The 22,177-nt window shown below is 39.6% G+C and overlaps 1 protein-coding gene across 1 annotated transcript in view; it reads right to left on the reverse strand.

The window, feature by feature from the left end:
• Positions 1-3,833: 3,833 nt before the first annotated feature.
• The window catches only part of LOC124723132 (quinone oxidoreductase-like protein 2 homolog), a 47,840-nt gene continuing 29,496 nt past the window's right edge, over positions 3,834-22,177 (reverse strand). The window contains exons 5-6 of the mRNA XM_047248320.1: positions 5,762-5,908; positions 3,834-4,127 (exon numbers count right to left, since the gene is read on the reverse strand). Coding sequence (XP_047104276.1) covers positions 3,968-4,127; positions 5,762-5,908 — 307 coding nt within the window. The 3' untranslated portion in view covers positions 3,834-3,967. The remainder of the gene's footprint in view (positions 4,128-5,761; positions 5,909-22,177) is intronic.

A 22,177-nucleotide genomic window follows, 5' to 3' on the forward strand; every position in this document is an offset into this window, starting at 1 on the left:
TGGGTGAGGTCCTAGTGGAGGTAGCCTTCCTCTGGCCTGATATGAAGTGTCAACTGTCTATGTGTATGGCTGTGTGTGTGCGCCTGTGGATATAGTGTGATATTCCTGTTACTTAGATGAAGGGAACAGGATGAAACATGCCACCAGCAACTGGAAAATAGCCTGTTCCTCTCACATGGCATGAAAGGTGCCATTGAGTTTGAGGTCGTCATCCAATAGACCAGATTGTCATCAACAGTAATAAACACCCTTATTCCATCAGATACTGTGAAGAGATTTGGTAATCAATGCACATTACTAGCACGAAGTTTGGTGCTCAGGAACTAGACGCCATCGCCTCTCCTCCACTTGCCTGCAAAATAGTACCAAGTAAGGCAGCTAGGTCAGTTCATGGACAGGCAATGAATTACCTCCCCCATCCCCCTCACCTCAAGGCCAAGATCGCCCCCTCTGCCTCAGCCATACTAGAGTTCTGGGACAGATGAAGTCCCCCAATCCAAGATGGCTGACTCAAAGACAGAGAACGGATTTCTCCAATCCTCTCTCCACCCTCAATGCCACAACCAGGTTCTGCAGTTTCTGAGACAGACAAAGGATTTTCCCTACTCTTCCGCCACCCATCCAAGATGGGCACTTCTGTGAAGGATTGCTCTCATGAGTGCAACTGGTCAGCCACGTTTAATGTTTAAACAGTTACCAACATCACCACTACCATAAAGAATTTAGAGCATTACTGTATGGTATCTGTCCCCACCACTGCCACAACCACGTAGGAGGTTGTACATGTGTATACAGGGCGAAGCAGCTAGGACAAGCTATCCCAAATACACACAGAATGAATAAATGTATTGAGGTGCAGTTTTCACCAAGTTATAGTGGACTATATGATGAATTTCAACCGATTTTGTGTCAACATATTTATAATTTTCCCGTGATTTACATTTTATGAAAAAACATAGTGGAGAAAACACTGACATAAAATAAAGCTGGCATGATGTTGGCCATCAAGTAGCGTTTACAAACATTACGTGGTTAAGTTGCTTGACACCAGGGTGCTTAATTCAGTGGGTTTGACCTAGTAAACATGTAAAAGTTGGAACTATTCATGCTGTATCTCCTACGGCTGCCAAGCTCTACTCTGCGCTCTACTGCACATGTGCAGTTTCGTGATTGGGATTCTCGTGACAACTTTGTCAAACCATATGTAGTGTGTTTTGTCATTTGGTCACTTGTAGTGCTAGCTGACACCTTCGCTCACTTTGCACTGCTCAAATGTTTTTTGTTTAAATACACCACCAATTACTTATTTCTTCATGTTGAGCAAAACGTGTTTCGAGTATTTAGTCTCGTTGTCACTTGCAGTATTTACATATGTATTTTTTGTGATGTTACACACACAATGCAAGTGATAGTTTGCGTGTGTGTGGTTTTCTACATAACTGAGGAGGCACAGTACCTGATAACCTCAAAAAGACAACTACAGTGCAACAGATGCATAATACCACATATGCCACACCACACAAAATACATATGCAAATATTTGCACTCAGATGCATAATACCACATATGCCACACCACACAAAATACATATGCAAATATTTGCACTCTAGAGCAAGAAAAAAATTCTCGGAATGTATCGTACTGAGCATGAAAAAATACATAACTGGTGCAGTGTTTCATTATTTAAACAATGAATTATAGATGCAGGTTCCCAAAAACATTGACTATGAAATATGAAATTCAAAATTTTTCTACTTCCCAGACAATTATTGGTTCCAGTTACACCAGTGGAGTTTTATTAATTAATAAACCTTCATCAGATAATAAACAATTCACTGATGAGTATTTTGATGCCTATTATGTACATATATCATACATAAAGTGCAAAAATGTAAGGGGGTAACATATAATTAACTTTTACCACTTAAAATGTTATTTCTCACATTTTACATCATTTGTTTGGAGTCCCTTGAAAAGTGTAAAATTGGGGTTTCATATATTTTGTCTTACTCTCATCACAATCAGTACCAGTATTCATTTCATCACTCTCAGTCATATCATTTTCTTCATTCTCTTCCCACAGTACATCATCCTCACTGCCATCTAGCACATTTGATATGCAGCATTTTTTGAGCCCCTTGATGATGGATCCTGGCAAAGCAAGAATCCACTTGCACAAAAGAGTTATGGGTGGCTTCTTAATCTTACCAGACAGTGTTAGGACATGGTCTTCTTCCATAAGTCAATCTGAATACATTTTTCTGAGGTTTCCCTTGAACGGTTTGTTCATGGCCACATCTAGTACCTGTAGTTCTGAAGTCATTCTTCCAGGCATTATGACAAGATCTGTCTTTTGTGCAGCAAGTTTATCTTTTACTACAGAAGTTAGATGTCCTTTAAAAGTATCCCAAACTACCATGGCTCTCTTAGCAAGCAGTGCCTCATGTCTGCGATTACAAACAGCAGACAATCAGTCAACCATCACCTGAGTTTTCATCCAGCCCTTTTCTTGGCATCAAATCACTAAGCCCACAAGAAAGTTTTCTTTTGGCATGGTTTTTCTATTCAGAATGAGATAAGAGGGTAACTTTCCCATAGCAGCTGTAACACCTAACATCACAGTTATTCTACATTTTCATTCCCGGTTCCTCTTAACTAGATACTTTTGTCACTTTCATGTCTACGGTCCTATTGCTCGGCATGTCATGAGACTGGAATTTTATCAACATTGCCAACCTGATGAAAACAGTATGAGTGACACTTTTGCAACTGGATGATATTATGCTGGAAGTTGACCAGCTTCTCCTTGAAATTTGCTGCCATTCTCTGTGCTAGTGTAGTACTTCATCGGAGAGCAAGATCATTTCTCTGCATAAATCAACAACACCAACTAATACTCACACGGAATTCTCATTGTGCAACATTTAAGACTTCTGTGACTTCCAAGGCCTTCAGTTGGGGAATTCCTCATGATACAGGCATTCCGTCTTTCCTCTTATCTTGCACACTGGAAAAAAACCTTAGCTTCAAGCTCTGGATACTTGTCACATTTTGGTCCCTGTACGATTTTCTAATTGAAACTGATTTTTTACATTTTTCTTCTGAAGCAATCTACTGTTGCACATTAGATTCATCCAATCCATACTTTCTTCCAGCCTCTTTGTTGGTGGTTTTGGCATAATGCACAACTGTAAGTTTAAAGCTTGCATCGTAACTATGTCAAATTCCTTGGCTTGATGACGCTTTTCACTCTAAATAGTTGTTCATACCATCATAAATCAGATTTTCTTATCAGTATCCAACTGAAACGGATTTAACGAAACAATACTGGTAGACCTACACTGTGTCAACACCAATAAAACACTGGCAAAAGTTTGCATTGTTGCATAATAAAATGCCTTGTCAGCAAGTTTGGCTATAAACACTAGCTGTATTGTTGCAAGTGAGCTTGATGTTCGTACAGCAATGGTTTATAAAACAAAACGTAGCAGATATAAGCTGCACCATAACTTTTCATGGATGAAATTTGGATAACACATGTGGTTTATTTTCAGGGTCAATACAGTAGTTTTCTCCACTTGTACTTCACTTTTGTATGACAGCAACTTTTGTTCCATAAAAAACCAATACTTTTACCCTGTTGAATGCATCTGCTTCCTTCACATTCCTCCTCCCTACCTACCAACAGCACATATTGTTAAAGCACTCTTTATACAATTGTACCAGTGTTTTGTAATATTAAACATTCATGCTCAGTGCTCACACTTTCTGTAATTTGAGATGTCCTCTGTCTTTCAGAGGTCTTCTGGAAATTCACAAATAAGTGCCATAAGAACAGTACAGGGTTTTTAATTTAAAAATTCAACTGAAAAATTTCTACAAAATGATAGTATGCTTTTTACTATTTACAAGAAAAATAGCACAGATCACATACACAGATCTCTCATTACAGTTGTGAGACAGCACCTCAATCTTCATCTTTTAACTGCACCACCACTTTGCCTGTTGTTTCATGCCCCTCCATATATTCAAATGCTGAATTGACATCTGCCAAGGGAAATATTTTGGAAATTGCAGGTGCTGTTAAGCCCTGCTCACACATGTCTATGGCGTCTTGGACCGTTGTTCTGAAAGACAATTAGAAAATGCAGAATGTTTCAAATTAAAATAGAACTAAATATAATTATATAACATATTTAAGTAGATAACTACATTTTGTAAGACATGGAAAAGGTTGGGTGACAAAGTGGCATCAAATACCGTGAACTGAGTTACTGTTCGTGCACAGACATAAGGTAGCACAAGAGGACTAGTTAATCAGGAGGAAGTGTGTGTGTGTGTGTGTGTGTGTGTGTGTGTGTGTGTGTGTGTGTGTGTGTGTGTGCGTGTGAGAGAGAGAGAGAGAGAGAGAGAGAGAGAGAGAGAGGGCAAAAAATTAAGAGAGAACAAAAAATAACTATGTGATGTACAGAAAAATAATTTGATAGAACACAGACAACTTGTGAAACCTACTGATTACCAAGCAAAGTTCAGGGAGGAAACTTGCAGAGCTGTACAGAAGGAGATGGTAGTTCACAAAAGGAAAAGTGGAGTAATCTAAAGGCGGGTCCACACTGAGCGCGCCGCGCCGTGCTGCGCAGTGCTGCTGCACCCCGCACACAGTTGTAGCAGAGAGGAGAGTGCCATCCGCGCCGCTCCGAGGCGCGCACTGTGTTCCAGTTGGATCGCGCGCATGGTCTGAAGATCGAGCGAGTGAAGCCCTGTCTAAACTGAGCGCGCGCAAACGTGCCACTTCCTTTGATGTACTGACAACAACAGCACGACGCGGTGCAGCGCAGTTCGCCGTCCACACTGAGCGCGCAGAGCCGCGCACAGCCGTTTTGCGCAGCGCGGCGTGGTGCGCTCAGTGTGGACCCACCTTAAAAGTTCGCAGACAAAACAAACAACAGATATGTCTCCTCCAGCTACTCTCAACAGAAAAAGGCAAACTGTTATCTTCAAACACATCCAACAACTACACATACAGATGGTCTGGAATGTGTAATTTTTATTTCATTTATTTATTTATTTATTCCAATTTCCTCCCCACACCCAACACCCTCATTTTGTATTTGCACGTGCGCGCGCGCGCCCCCCCCCCCCCCACACACACACACACACACACACACACACACACACACACACACACACACACACACACACACACGTGCTTTATGCTCCACTGTGATCCCTTCCAACTTACATACTCCATTCTCTGGATACCTCTGTGTTAATAGAAACATTCTACTCTTTTATTTTTTTATTTAGGTTGTTTTAAACAACACAAATATTCATACCATTCTGATACACAAGCCACCTGTGTGTTCTCTCTCCAACCATCCATGACACAGTAGTGTCAAAAACTTTGAATAAACTAAATCTTGCCAGCAATAACAAATTTAATACATATCTAAATATTCCAGAAAAAATTGTAGATTTAGAACCTCTCCATTTTCATTATGTCCACTTTACAGTTTGTTTCTCTTATTTATCATCAAGGACTTGCTAACTATAAGTTATGTATTTTACGTAGCCTTGTGTACAAGACGTAACTGAAGAAGCATATCCAAGATGGTCACACAATGAAATTTAAAATAAAATAAAGTTGTTCTGTCATCCTCTCTTTTGTATTGCACAGACCTTGATAAATTGTCATATAATTAAGAAAACTAGTTGGTTTCTAATGAATTTTGAAGCATAGCATGTTACATAATATACATACCTATAAATTTCTAAATCTGCTTTCCGGTATGATCCCAGAGAGATTCCAACAAGACTCATAGAACATGGTAAAAGAATACCAGTGGCAACCTGTTGCACAGTTCTGGATGCAAAACCTGCCAGGATGACTGTACCTTCATGAGATACACTGAAAATATGCAGAAAGAGCTGTGTTACAACAAGCTAAACACAGATAAAAATCATCAGTAAATTTTTCCAAAAGTCACTTGTTAATCTTTCTACTAATTATGAAAGTTTCCAACAGAAGTAATAGCACTTTGTGTAATATTTCAGTGCCTGTGTTAGTCTGATTATGATGCAAAGTTCCTTTGGACATGCTTGCGTGTCCAGAGGAACAGGCACTGTGACGAATACAACTGCTATGAAATACGTGAACAATTGCAAATTTGTTTCATAACACTTTGTGTCACAGGTGTATCTAAGATAAGAACTACAACACTTTACTTGTGGCTAAGGGCAGCATTCCACTTCAGTAAGTTTTTGGACAGGATCAGTGATGAATAAGTATGATTTTAGTTGTGCTCAAATGCACTTGACTACAGGAGCTCCCACAATGACAAAGTATTCTGTTGAAGCATTTAGTTGTCTATAAAAGTATCCCATTACATTGGATTTAAAATGATGTAAAGACTAAAATAAATACATTTTAGAGAGTTCTGCCTCCAGCAAAACAAAAATTCTGTATTTTGCTCTTTTACCATACATATTTCACTCTCATTACACTATTGTCAGTAAGTTTCTTTTTATTTTAATTAGCACCACGTATGATTATCCATATTGCCATCTGTCTTCTTTAGTTTAAATGGATGTTTTTATACAATTTGTCATCTGCAGTATTTTTGCATTATTAATTACATCACACTATAAAAAGGTATAGCTGTTAATAACCCAAATACCACAGTGCTTTACTCAGCGTGGGCCTGTTAGAGGTGGTATATTGTTGCCTTCAACCTGCCTTTGAACCAACTTATCCAGCCAGTTTTACGTGGATTATGAACCACAGTGCAACTCTGCATTTTTCACAATAACAAACATTGCCAGGCATGAAAGGGGTGAAAAGTGATACATAAAAATACATTAGACTAATCTCAATGTAAAATTCAACAAAAACACTCAAAATGGATAGTCTTACACAAAAAAAATCAGATAAATTAAATTCCTTCCAAACTTCAAAAGACAGTTAATGGCCCACCTTATATCACAATACCCATCTCTCCCAGATACTGCTGGCAAAGTTCTTTATTTAAATTCTGTTCTTTCTTAACAGCTACTGTCCTTGTCATTCCAATCCTCTCCTCCTTCTTTAGCCCTTCAGCCTTTCTAATACTACACATGTATTCAAATGTGCTATATATTAATCTATATTATTTTTAATACCATTTCCTATTACTGCATTATCATCATCATCATCATCATCACAACAGTTTGGCATGAAGCATCAGGCTTGGACAGAATACCTTTATAGTTTAAACTGAAAATACTGCAAAACTAGGCCCTTTCCTAGCTCACATTTAATGAGCAGTTCTTGTAAAGATCACTTCTGTCTATAAAGAAATGCACAGAACCACAAATTAATATCCCTAATACCTGTCTTTTGCACAATCCCATGGCATACAAGTTTGAACATTATGATGTTCCTGTAGAAAATAAGTTTTTCTGAAGAATCACCATGTGCTCAGGATAAAACCCCTCACATGAAACACAGCTTAAGTTATTAACCCACAATATCTTGCAAATGGTGTATGCTGGTGAACAGACAGATTCTGTCTTTCTAAATTTCTTAAATACACTCTCTGGACCCTATGCATGCAGTTATTCGGCTTGACATTGATTGACAGAGTTGCTGGATGTCCTTCTGAGGGATATCATGCCAGCTTCTGTCCAACTGACAACTTAGATTATCAAAATCCAGGTCTGGTTGGAGGGCCCTGCCATAATGCACCAAATGTTCTCAATTGTAGAGATATGCAGCAACCTTGCTGGTCATGGCAGGATTTAGCAAGCTCGAAAACAAGCATTAGAAACTCTCACCGTCTGCAGGGGGCATTATCTTTCTGAAATGCAACCCCAGGTTGGCTTGCCACGAAGGGGAAGAAAACAGGGCATAGAATATTATCGAAGCACCGCTGTGCTGTAAGGATGCTGTGGATGACAACCAAAGGAGTCCTGCTATGAAGATAAATGGTACCCCAAACCATCACTCCTTGCTGTTGGCCCATATAGCAGGTGACAGTCAGGTTGATGTCCCACCACTGTTCGGGGCATCTCCAGACACATCTTTGCTTGTCATCGGGGCTCTCTTTGGTTGTTAATTTGTGGCACCCGCAACACAGTACAGCAGAACACCGACTATATTCTATGCCTTGGTTTGTTGCCCTTCATTGCAAGCCATTCTGGGACTACTTTTCACCAAGAGAATGCCCGCCAGCACACAGTGAGAGTTTCTTCTGCTTGTCTTCGCGCTTGTCAAACCCTATGATGGCCAGCAGGGTCACTGGATCGCTTGTCTTCATGCTTACCAAACCCTGCCTTGGGCAGTGAGGTCACCCGATCTAACCCCAACTGAGAATGTTTGGAGCATTATGGGCAAGGCTTTCCAACCTGGTCAGGATTTTGATGATCTAAGGCACCAACTGAACAGAAGATGGCACAATACCTGTCAGGAGGACATCCAACAACTCTATTAGTCAATCCAACTGCTTGCATTTTGGCCAGAGGTGGACCAGTACATATTGACTTTTTTGTGTGTATGTTCGACACTGTACCACTCTGCTGACTGACAAATAAGATGTGATGGTACAGATTATATTCTCAACTACCTCAATCTATCAAAGAATTATTTACTTATACAACTGAGCATGCTATACTGGGCAGTGAATGTTCAACATGAAGTAAAATAACATCAGATATGCCAGCAGAAAGTACAACAGGCCTGTTTATTGTTCTTAACCCTTACATTCATGGCGTCTTCATATAAGGACATACAAAATAAATGCTTAGTATATTGAAATTCATTAAATTTTACCATTTTTTATTGTTTCCTCATATCATCACAAGCAGAGAGTCTATTTGAGAATAGTGTCGACATCTCCTGTCAATCTGTGGTACCACAAAACAAAACTGAATGTGCACAGTCACATAGGCACTTCCCAGTAATCTTTGTATCTCCCATCAGCCAGTTAATATCTTCTGAGTTTAGGTAAAAAAAAAAAAAATTATTTATGGGTAGAAAGGTGCCTTCTTGAAGACGAAAACTAAAGCTGTCTTTCAGAACAAAAGGTATGTGACATATTGTGCTTGAAAGGTTGTAATAGCATAGAACTTCACAGTGATTTCACAATGTCCCGAGTCCAAGATGGATGAAGGCCACTTACAGAAGAAGAAGTTATAGAGCTCCTTAATTCACCTGAAATTGACAATGTATTTGATGATCCTGCTGATAAACTTGAACAAGAGGATAATGATGGAGGTAATGTTAGACATGTTGTATCATTCGGTATATTGTAAGCTGAGTAGCCTAGACGCAAAGCCCACTAACTGCATGATAAGTGACACTGAGATAATCACGAAACATTCATCCCATCCAAACGACTTTTCATTGACTGCGAGAAAGTTATTGTTGCGTATGAATTTGTTACAGCACAGCCAACCTATAGCTGAATAAGAAAAATATCCATTCTAATCATAACAGAATGGAAGGTAGCTTCGAATGTCCAGATTGGTAAGTCTGATGTCTGTTCACATGCTTTGCATCCGGACATGGCAGGATGACAGCCACGCCTACTGGGCATTTAGCGGGCTTTGCACCCGAAGACAGCAGTTATCTGCTTTTGAAACCAAACACGATTTTCGACAGCCATTTTTCGATGGTTTGTAGCCGGTTTTGCTACCTGGAACATATTCCACCACTTAGGTGCTGAAAAAATCCATACAGCCATGTGCCCACCTCAAAATTGACATAAAATTAATTTAGTGGCTATTTCACCTGGGTTACTCAGATGTACGTTTTTTAGAGTTTTTCTTTTCGTAATAGCATTTTTTATTACAGGGTCTGGAGAAAAATGTTGAAATCGACTGGCCAGAAGTTATTCAAGTTTACAATCAACATATGAGAGGGGTTGACAAGATAGATTTTCTGATCACAATTTATCGCACATTCATCAGATCATGAAAGTGGGCACTTCACATGTTTGCTCATGCAATTGATATTGCATATGTGAATGCATGGATTAAGTACAAGAAAAATGTATCAGAATTAGGTGTTCCTAAAAATAAGACTCTCGATTTGCTTCACTTTAGGGCATGTGTGGCCAAAGTACTGACAAAAATAGATAAGCCAGCTGCCAAGAAAAGGGAGCGTCCCACTTGTGAGAGTCCAATGCTATCTTCAAGAACTTCAAAACGAGCCAATGCGGAAGTTTGTCCAGAACTGATGTTCCTTTGGACAATGTTGTGCATCTTCCAGTGGTCAGTGACAAAAATCATTTGACAGGTGCAAGAAACCGTGTTGCAAAGGCAACACCACATTTTATTGTGTAAAATGTAACATTCACTTTTGTCTCAATAGAAAAAAAATTGTTTCTTTGATTATCATTCTTTACAAGTGTAAAACCATAGTTTATGTATATAATCAATAAGTAAGCTTTGTGTAATTTACATATTTTCATGAAATAAAATCAAATAAAATACTTTGACTTTTCGACTTATACTGCACCCACCTGAACACTATGTCCTCATTTGGGGACGTGTTGTATCCCCCCTAGGGGGGCACCTCGGAAAATTTTATACATTTGAAAAATCATAATTCAATTTGAAGAACTGGATAGCAAAGCCATGATTTTTTTTTTCCAGGAAAAAAATAATTTGTGACGGAGAGGGTTAATATACACAATTTATCAGATGAAATAGACAGCACTATTGTAGTGAATGGCATTAATCAGTACAGCAAAAAAGGCTATATATACAGGATGATTATTATTAAACTTTTGCAACTTGAGAGGGCCCCCATGAAAAACGAACGATCATAGGACAATGAAACTTAGTGGAAACATTTGAAAGGAGATGCAGAAGAGAAATAACAAATAAACCACTGAAATAAACACATTTTAATTTCCACAAGAGAGAGTAACATTTGTTAATTATGTACTGTTTATGGTCCAGGTTACAAACATTGCTCAGTGTGATGACCATCTGTACCCTTGACAGCCTGGACATTTGTTCAAATACTACAAGGGCAAATCAGAAAATCTTTGATCTTACTTTTTTTTTAGCCACATTATGGCTGTAAATCCAAAGTCAACATACCCATTCCCAGCATTGGACATTTCTTACTTTATGCCGGCCTTATTTGGCAGTAGCTCCACCGCACGGTGCTACTCTAAGTTGTTAAAGATGGCAGTTGTGCTTAACATTTCCACAGCATTAGAACTGCGAAGTGTGGTTCATTTTCTATGGAGCAAGGGACGAACACACACTGAGCTCTACATGGAAGTGCAGCCCACATATGGGGAAAATTGTCTCGCTTTGAGAACTGTGAGGTGGTAGTATTGTGAGTTTGACAAATGCCATGAAGTCTTGCATTACAATGAATGGTCCACTGAAAAAGTTACTGGTAGGACAGCAACTCACAAGTAATAAAGAAGCCACGACAGCAGTCTGACGGTGGTTCCATAGTCAGCCAGATGAATTATGCTGCAGGGGCATCTAAAACTTAGTGCTGCAATGGAACAAATGTGTGAACCAGAGTGGGGACCATGTGGAAAAATAGCATAAGGTACGGAGAGTAAGATGTATATTTGTCACTATCTGTACGTTCCTTACTTTGGCTAATAAAAAATAGGGGCAAAGACTTTCTGAGCTGCTCTCATATTTCACAGTTGTTTGCAGCACATTTTGAGCAGTGTAACATGGAATGTTTAGTTGTCATGAGCGATCTCTCGCACTGCTTGAATATGAGACAGTGCATCCAGCATTCTCAGCCATGACAACAGTAACTTCTTCAACAATTTGTGGCGCAACTGGCTGTCGGTCTCTCCCAGGTGCACTTCTCAAATCGTCAGTTAATTCAAACTTCTGAATATGTCCTTCAACCCCACTGTGGAAAAAAGACCTCTCTGTATTCCTTTAATGCATCAATACTTGTGAAGAGCAGCAGCGCTATTGCTGTTGTTTTGATAAAACAGCTTTATGAGTAAAGCCCTGCTCACCTTGTCCAGACCCATATAGAGGGTCTGCAACCATAAGGCACACAGATGCTTGTGTTTCAACCCAATGTCATTCATATCTGTACTGGAGCCTAACTGCAAGTCATGACATAACCTACTAACAAAATAAATCCCGCAGCGCAGTCTCAACACCATTCCGATAAAATTGGGTACCCATATGGTAAATAGTTTTCGTCTATACTGGCTCAATTACTGAAATTTTAATAATAACCACCCTGTATAATGATCCAAGGTACTAATAATGAATGATGATTTCCACAAGAAAAAGACTACTGTTGGACAAATTATGCTGAAGAATGTTTAATATTTTCGTACTTTTATTCTCCTATGAATGTAATGATTCTCATAAAATGATTGATTTATAACACCATTTTTTAATTTTATTTATTTGTTAAGAAATGTTGATATGAATATATGTCTACAGAAGTAAACTTATGATTAATTTATTTAATAACTGAACATATGCTGATAAATGCAACTGAGATTTTTTCATACGAGAAATATATATATATATATATATATATTTTTTTTTTATCCACAGCTGGCAAATGTTTATGAAATTTATGTGCCACAAGAATGTAGCTAATAGCTGACTACTAAATTTAAACATGGAATTTACAGCTGTGTACACTTTGAAGAGAATAGAAGCTTTCGAAATGTGGTGCTACAGAAGAATGCTGAAGATTAGATGGGTAGATCACATAACTAATGAGGAAGTATTGAATAGGATTGGGGAGAAGAGAAGTTTGTGGCACAACTTGACCAGAAGAAGGGATCGGTTGGTAGGACATGTTCTGAGGCATCAAGGGATCACCAATTTAGTATTGGAGGGCAGCGTGGAGGGTAAAAATCGTAGGGGGAGACCAAGAGATGAATACACTAAGCAGATTCAGAAGGATGTAGGTTGTAGTAGGTACTGGGAGATGAAAAAGCTTGCACAGGATAGAGTAGCATGGAGAGCTGCATCAAACCAGTCTCAGGACTGAAGACCACAACAACAACAACACTTTGAAGTCATTCTACACGGACACAGTATGTTATGTTTAACAAATTTTACGATAAGAACACATGCTGACTTTGCTGCGGCGCTGATTGACGCACATTTCAAATGAAAATTGATTGAGTTGTCTGGAAAGAGATTGCCGTTTGAAACAGGAAGATGGGTTGCTACTTACAATTATAATAAATTAAGTAAAGTAATTGTCACATTGTTGTCAGAGCAACTCATAAAAGTTGGCATACGAAGGACAGCTCAGTTTGGGTTGCAGGCAGAGCACTAACAGAGGCAACAAATTGTACAATCAAGAACTGTCATCCTGTGGCAGCATGTGGAGACTCAGGTAAGTAGGAAAAATCACCATGCAATATTTGAATAGGTTATGATTAAGACAGCTTATAACAGAATACTGAACCCCCATCCTGACAATAACCTTTTAACTACAGTTCAGTTTGGTTTCTGTAAAACCTTATGTTCAGCACAAGCAATATATTTCTCACAACCTCTAAGTCCTGGCAAAACTACGCATAAAAATTATCCTATTGGCATTTTTAAATATTTTGCTACGTCCTTTGATTGCCTGCATCATAATATTCTGCTACGGAAACTAATATGGTATTGTGATGAAGGCATTCCTCCTGTACTGACACTTTGAGGACTGGGCTGCTGGAGTGTTGTTCAACTGGCTGAGACTGCATATTTTCACAACTCTTCTGCATTTTATGTAACAAGGTCTATTGCACTGAATTTAGATCAGTTTATTAGATCAGTTTATTGCATTTGAAAGGTGGATCTTTTTTTATGAAACGCTGCAAAGAAACAAAGTTCCATTCATGACAGGTTTTTTATACTGAAATGAAATAAGTTGCTTTCACAACATAAAAATTTTTTGTCTTTAATTTCCTACATGGAGATTGTTCCACTGTAAAGTCAAGCGCCGGCATGCCAGTCAGAAATGTTAGAGCAGAGAGGGCTGTGAGACGGTGACAGCCTATTGCACGCTGACTGACCCCTCTCCAGGACGACAATGGGACTGCAGCAGTCTCTTGACGAAGAGGACATAAGCACCGCACCGACTGGTCGTGGTCCAGTTCTACATAAGCGTGAAGACCAGCAATCTGGATAGAAGCATCTATTGTATTACTTCACTTCTATTGGAATCAATATACTGAAGACATTGATTATATAGCATTTCGTACTTTGCTTGTGACACATATATGTATTTCTCAAAGTTAAGTATTGTTATTGATTCATTTCATAACAAACCCTTTAACACGATTTGCTTGAATTGTTGTCTAGCGATCCAAGAGGCAGGTCTCCTAGACACCCCATCTTTGTATTGAATATTGTGAAGAACCTAAAGCCTAGCTGCTTTTGTGTTTTGCTGGCGCCATAATTCTACACTGGCTTTCCTTTGCAGGGATGTGTTTACTTGCTTTAATGGTCTCTCTTGTAGTGTTTTTGCTAATCAGTGTTTTCAGGTGGGTGTTGCGGAAATTTTCTTTGCTTTTGTACTTATTTTTATTGCTTGCCTTGTCTGTTTATTGCATTTGTCTCTCTCATAATGAACAACCCACCTATCCCACCCCCGTTCAGGCGCCTCAGCTGCAACGCGGCTAACACAAACGTTTCAGTTTCAGAGTCAACAAATCACAACTCCACTAAGTAAGGTATAGCAGCTACTCACCACTTAAGCTACCAGTACAGTGCAGCAGGCATCTACAGGAGCCCCGAGTGCCATAGCACCTTTTCACCAGTTTAATGAACAACAAGAGGAATGGCTCAGGTGGTTGCAACAGTTTGAAGCCCATGTAATTTCTCACCATGTACCAGGTACTGTGAAACTCCATTATTTTTTGCCAACAGTAGGAAGTGCAGTGTTTCGCCTCATTCAGAAATTATTCCCAAATGCCGCACCGAGTGAACTTTCCTATGATCAGGTTGTAGATTTGCTAATTAACTATTATGACCAAAAAGTGAATGTGGTAGCAGCTAGATACCAATTCTTTACTTGCAAGAAAAGGTCAGAACAAACTTACTGTGAGTGGGTAACAGATTTTCAGGGTATGATGAGGAAACGCAAATTCAAATGTGCTTATGGTGCTTTATATTCAGATGTTATGTTGTCAGATGTTATGTTGCGTGATGCGATTGTGTACAATGTACCTGATGTCAGATTTAGAATACAAATTTTGAAACAGTCAGATTCACCATTTCAGCATATAGTGCAAATACTAGATCAGTACAAGTCAGGAGCCGTGTCATCCAATAAATATGAGCAGCCACCAATTTGTTAGGTTGAGTCTTCCCTTGTTCACAACTGGCCCAGTAGGCAGCAGAAACCTGCATGAGCCATGCTGCATAAATAGTTTTCCATGCTGCATGAACAGTTCTCTAACCAGGCGGCTACACAGGCAAACAGAACGAAGTCATGCCCTCTGTGCTATTAACGACACTACCGCCAAGACTGCCCGTCCCAACAAGCACAGTGTTACGCTTGTGGCAACAAAGGACATGTACAATCCATATGTTTGCAACGGAATAAACGTAAGAATGCTGCCCACTCACAAAAATCTAGCCCATGTAACCAATGCCATGTACTCAAAGTGTGCTGCCGGCATTAGCAAAATTAGGAAGCAAACAGTTTCTTCAGTGCTACGCCATTCCAACAAACTTTTTGTTCATTTGCATATTTGTGGAAACCGTGTGCAATTTCAGTTGGACACGGGTACCACAGTTACATTGCTGAATCGTAACACATATGAACTGTTGGGCTCCCCATGCCTGTCTAAGACTAGCACACACCTGATGGCTTATAATGGACAAGACATTCCAGTTCTTGGAAAATGCACTTTGCCTGCCTGTAATTTTCACTGAGCTACAATTATGCAATTGTGAGAACATATTTGGCCTTGATTCATTTGATTTGTTTGGTTTTCACATTCATGACAATATGTTGTCTGTGACTGCATTCAATGCAAAAGACAGTGTAGTTCACTTGCTGAAACAATTCCTTGAACTTTTTCTGAAGGTTTAGGCAAGGCTAACAATTTTGTTGCACATATCACTATGAAAGACAATGCTCAGCCGAAATTTTGCTGGGCCAAAACTGCTCCCATTGCATTATGGGACAAAGTCACTGCTGAACTTAAAGAATTGCAAGATAGCTATTGTGCCCATACAAGCTAGTCAATGGACAAGCCCACTGGTTTTGCTCCCCAAACCTCCAGGTCGCATTCGCACCTGTGTTGACTTCAGGCCTATAGTTGACCCACAAACTGTGATTGATTCTTATCCATTGCCACACCCGGAGGATCTTATGGACAAATTAAGTACTGGTTGTTACTTTTCAAAAATTGATTTGCTCGACTCTTATCTTCAAATACCACAAGATGAAGACTCTCAAAAAGTGTGTGTTGTGAACACTCATTTGGGCTTGTTTAAATATTTGTGTTTGCCTTTTGGCAGTGCTTCCACACCTGACATTTTCCAACGGTGTTTGGAACAGCTGACTGCTCATATACCAAACTGTTCAAACTATTTGGACGATATTGTCATAGCAGGTCGTACACCTGAAGAACACATTGCAAATTTGCATGTTTTGGTTCGTGTGTTATCTTATGCAAGACTAACGTGTAGACTGGACAAGCGTGATTTTTTTTAAACCTGAGTTGCAGTATCTTGGTCATGTCATAAGCAGTCAAGGTGTAAATCCTCTTCATTCACATTTGTTAGCCATACGTGAACTGCAAGTTCCTTGCAATGTCACCAAATTGCAGTCAGTCTTAGGGAAAATGAACTATTATATTTGACTCATACCAAATAATGCACAAATTGCAGCCCCATTGCGTCACTTGCATCGCCACAATGTCCCCTTTGTTTGAACAGATGAGTGCCAAGAAGCTTTTCAAAAACTTTAAGATGCATTGCTCAGTGATCGATGCTTGGTTCACTTTGATCCTGCCAAACAAGTTGTGTTGCAATTTGACGCTTCCTCCTATGGAATCGGTGCAGAGCTTTCGCACAGAATTGGTGATAAAGACAGGCCTATTGGTTTCCCATCAAAAGTGTTGTCCAAAGTTCAGTGTAACTATTCACAAATAGAGAAAAAGTGTTGGCTATTGTGTATGGTGTCACCAAATTCCACCACTATTTGCATGGCAGAAAATTCTACTTAGTAATGGATCACAAGCCACTGCAGTCATTGTTTAATCCAACGAGGCCGGTTCTTGTACGAACTGCCCAAAAACTGCAAAGATGGGCTTTGTTGTTATCTCAATACCAGTACGAGATTGTGTATTGTCTGACAGCTCAACATGGTAATGCGGATGTACTTTCACAGCTTCCAATTGGCCCTGATACGGACTTTGACGCTGAGGGTCGTTGTCTGACACTATGACTTCAGGCAAACCTATGAGGCAAAATATAGAGGATATCACGTAGCACAGTTCAGGTGTTGCCCTCTATATTTTGCCTCAAAGGTTTGCCTGAAGTCATAGTGTCAGACAACGACCCTCAGTTCATGTCAAATGAATTTGAAACATTCTGTGAATGCAATGGCATACAGCATCTAACTAGAGCACCGTTCCATCCACAGTCAAATGGCAAAGCAGAAAGTTTTGTCTGAACCTTCCAGCAGCACATGGCCAAACTTTGCACTGCACACACCAGGGATAAAGCACTGCAACTGTTTCTCATCTCCTATCATTTGCATCCACAAGCTGGACCATCACAGGTGGAACTGCTTCAAGGCCGCAGCCATTGGACACTGCTCCACCTGATCCACCTTCTTCAGCATCTGGCGCCAAAGGAAGGCCACAAATATTGCTACGAACTGCATGATATTGTGTTTTTTAGGATTTTTAGTGGCAGCAGACTGTTGGTGCGAGGCGAGATCCATCATTGAATTGGCGCATGCATGTAGCTCATTTCAGGCTCAGACGGATTGCAGTGCTGACATCACAATCAAATTTGCCACGTCTTGTGCACACTGATCCTTCTGTATCTTTTTCCCCAGATTCACAGATCTCAAGGACAGCGAGACCACAGTGGCCACCAGTGGGTGTCATCACGACACCGCGGGTCAACCCCATGGAGACAGAGCCTTCGCCTCCTCTCGTCCTACCAATGGAGCTGGACCTGAGCACGCCGCAGCAGCCGATGTCTTCTACATCTTGCTATGGGCCTCAGAAGGTGGACACGTACCATTCTGGTCATTTTCCGGGGGACGTTTCAGCCAAAGTGCAGGCTGGATAGCGGTGTACGAGTGCAAGCCTAACATCCCCTGCAGCCACACCTTCTGGTTCAGAGCAGCGTCCATGATCCTGCTTCTCCCCCCCCCCCCCCCCCCCTCATTATTGAGCTCCTTATACAATGACGGTCTGTTGCTTTGGGGGGCGGGGAATGTTCTGGTGTGAAGTCAAGCGCTGGCACGCCAGTTGGAAATGTTTGAGCAGAGAGGGCTGTGAGACAGCGTCAGCCAACTGTGCGCTGACTGATCCATCTCCAGGACGACAACACAACAGCAGCAGCCTCTAGGCGAAGAGGACATAATTGCCGCACCGACTGATTGCGGTGCAGTTCTTCGAGTTCTACAGAAGCATCAAGACCAGTAACCTGGATAGAAGCATCCACTGTATTACTTTACTTGTATTGGAATCGTTATACTGAAGGACATTGATTATATAGCATGTCGCCCTTTGCTTGAGACACATATATGTATTTCTCAAAGTTAAGTATTGTCATTGAGTCATTTCATAATAAAACTCTTTAATATGATTTGCTTGAATTGTTGTCTAGCGATCCAAAAATCAGGTTTCCTAGACACCCATCTTTGACAACTAGGCAGGATACAACAGGGATAAGATTAGAATTCACTTGTACTAAAAATAAAACTGCTTCAAAATGTGGTTTTTTTCATTTAAAATTATCTAGTTACATTGGAAAACAAATTCCTACTTCACATTCTTTGCAATAGTACCTGGTATCTCATTGACACTTTGCCAGATCTTGTCTTGCTTTTTTTCTGCACAAACTTTTCATCTCCTCTGGGGCCATTTTTAACTTTTCTGAAGATGGAATCTGTTTAAGAAAATGTCTTGAGTCTGTTTACAGGTGAACTTTATGGGTGGAATCTGATTAAATGAGGCCATCTTTGTTCATCAAAGCCTCTGCCAATTCAGTAATGAACTCAACACGATGTTTATTAGTAGGTCTCTATTTTTTATATATATTATATGATGATCAACATGGGGAAACATTGCCTTTCCTCTCGGATGGGTAGTAGCCCATTAGCTGATCACTGTGGTCCACACCAGCCTTGATTCCATGGTAATCCAAGACACAATCAGGTTTCATCTTCTCTATGATTCCTAGCTTCGTACTGACACTGACATTAGATGCTGTCGTTTTGTGTTTTGTTGCCAAAGTAAGTATATCCCTTGTGTCTTCCCATTTCACAAACAGTAAATGGTCTCATCTGTGAAAAGGAAGTTCATTTTTTTTCAGTCTCTCTGCTATTATATCTTTAGCTAGCCCTTTTCTATTTTTCTTTGCTGTACCAACTGCCTTGGTTTTGTTTCTCTATAAGTGATCGATTAGTTCAGGGCTAGTGTAAAAATCATCCATATATAGAATACAGCCTCTATCATAGAAACTTTCACACCGTCTGTTTACTACATGCAAAATGCTGTTATTATCATTTGCCTCACCACCAGAATACATTTCACATTTCAAAATGTATTCACTTTCACTTTGACATAACATAAAAAAGTTATGCTATATTTATTAGGCTCATTTTTCAAGTAGATCTTGAAACAACATCTGCCACAAAAAGGGTAAATTCCTTTTTCTATACCCACATTTGCTTTTGGTTTGTAAGCTCTCTCACTTTTTGTCACGAATATATCAAAGGTGGGTCTTGCCTTGTGAACAGGATCATGCCCTTCTTGATTTTTTGAAATAAAAGTCACATTATCTATGAAATATAACATTCACTGAATTGGAAAGAAAGGGGGGGAAAAGAAAAAAAAAAAAAACCACTCTCTTGGTAAATACTTTCCTGCACAGGAGGTCTGCAGTATGGAATCTGTAGACGAACATTTGCTTTTGGTTTGTAAGCTCTCTCACTTTTTGTCACGAATATATCAAAGGTGGGTCTTGCCTTGTGAACAGGATCATGCCCTTCTTGATTTTTTGAAATAAAAGTCACATTATCTATGAAATATAACATTCACTGAATTGGAAAGAAAGGGGGGGAAAAGAAAAAAAAAAACCACTCTCTTGGTAAATACTTTCCTGCACAGGAGGTCTGCAGTATGGAATCTGTAGACGAACAGCTGGTCAATTTTGGTTTTCTAACAAGGCACATATGCATAACCACACCAAAAATGTATATATTTCACTGGGTTTCACAGTACTCCACTTAAACCAAACTGAGTGTGGCTTCGGGTTCCCATTTGCATTTAGCTTGTCAACAGTTGTTCTAGTTGTCCTCTCTTTTTACCAGAAGTTCTTAATCAAAAACAGTAGGTGAAACAATCAAACACAGAAGAGTTCCAGTCAACTTGAATTTGATTTCTGCTTGATTCTGGAAAAAATTGGAAGCTGTGCAGCAGTAGTGTTGTCATCTGTCCACTGCCCAGTTGAAAGAGGTATACTGATAGGTCAAGAAAGAGGTATCTCTGATGCAGCATCGGCATCAGCATCAGGTGCTTCATCATTACGGCTCACTGACTCTTTATCATCAGAAATGCCTTCTTCTTGTATAGCGTAAATAATAAAAATTAGCTTTCTGGTGTACAGTAGACAATATGTACACTTACAGAAAAGATGCGACAAAACAAATAGCTTACCATAACTGCTTTTGAAACTAGAGATTTATTCATCAAGCTCAGAGTCACCACTGTTCAATAAAAACTCTATCTCATCATCATGTAGGGCCATCTTCAAGGCAAACACGAAGTGTAAAACTGACAACACAGACAAAAATCAAGGGCCTTTGCTCCACACGTAACTCATAGGCACTGCACATGACGCCAAGATGAATCAGCACGCTGCAAAGCAGGTAACATTTCTTTCACAGCAATATGAGTGACAAGTGCTGCCAACTGTATTCTTTTATAGTAGTACAAGCATCACAACATCACAGAAAGAATTACCAATGTAAAAAAAAAAAAAAATGTTGGGAAACACTTACAAAGCTGAGAAATGGTCGACGTAGCTCCTATTTCGATCGTCTCTTTGGAGTAAATTCGTGCGACGTAGTACAAGCTATGTTGCTTTTCTTGAATGTGTTACCAATATAAAATGGAGGGATCACATTAACAAATGATACCTCAGGAATAAGACTAAATTTAGAATGGGCAAATGTTAAATGTGGTGTCCTAAAGATTTGGTGTTTACCACATTCCCGTTCTTGACCTATGTACATATTTGTCTGTGCATTGGAGGACTCTTCAAAATACTATAAAGTTTGTTGATGACACAAGTATACTGATAACTGGGCCTGACACAGTGAATAAAGAAAGGGGGGAAAAAAAAGCATGCACGCACACACTGTAACTGTTTCACAACAAAGACATTAAGGGTTAATCTTACAAAAACTCGTGCTCAGACAAATAAAAATGATTTACAGGTACAAGTAGAGGCCATGCACACATTGGATAATCATCCTTGCATGAGTTTCCTGTGCATCCAGACGGATAATAAACTAAGATATCACCAGCACAGGAATAACTTAACCAAAAATCTCAGTCGTGCCTGCTTTGCTTTTGGAAATATCTCTCACTGTGTTTATTTGCAGATGAAGTTGCTAGCATACATTGAGTACTTTCACTCGATACTGTCTTGTGGCATAATCTTTTGGACATCTACAGTTAAAATAGTATTTATTCTGCAAAAATGCCAGTAAGAAAGTTATGAAAGATTGATAACTGAGCATCCTGCAAAAACCTGTTCAGGAACCTAGGGACTTATACTGACATGGCAATACATTTACTCCCCAATAGTATTCGTGGTTAATAATAAATGGGACTTCAGGATGAACTGTGCAATTCACAACCACAATACTAGAAGTAAAAATGATTTCCATGTACGGTATGCATCCCTGTGTAAGGTTCAGAATGGAGTTTTATATTTTGGTTATAACGCATCGCCAGTAGACAGCCAGGAAACT

Source organism: Schistocerca piceifrons, chromosome X (genome assembly GCF_021461385.2).
Source record: "Schistocerca piceifrons isolate TAMUIC-IGC-003096 chromosome X, iqSchPice1.1, whole genome shotgun sequence".
In the NCBI taxonomy this organism is placed as follows: domain Eukaryota; kingdom Metazoa; phylum Arthropoda; class Insecta; order Orthoptera; family Acrididae; genus Schistocerca; species Schistocerca piceifrons.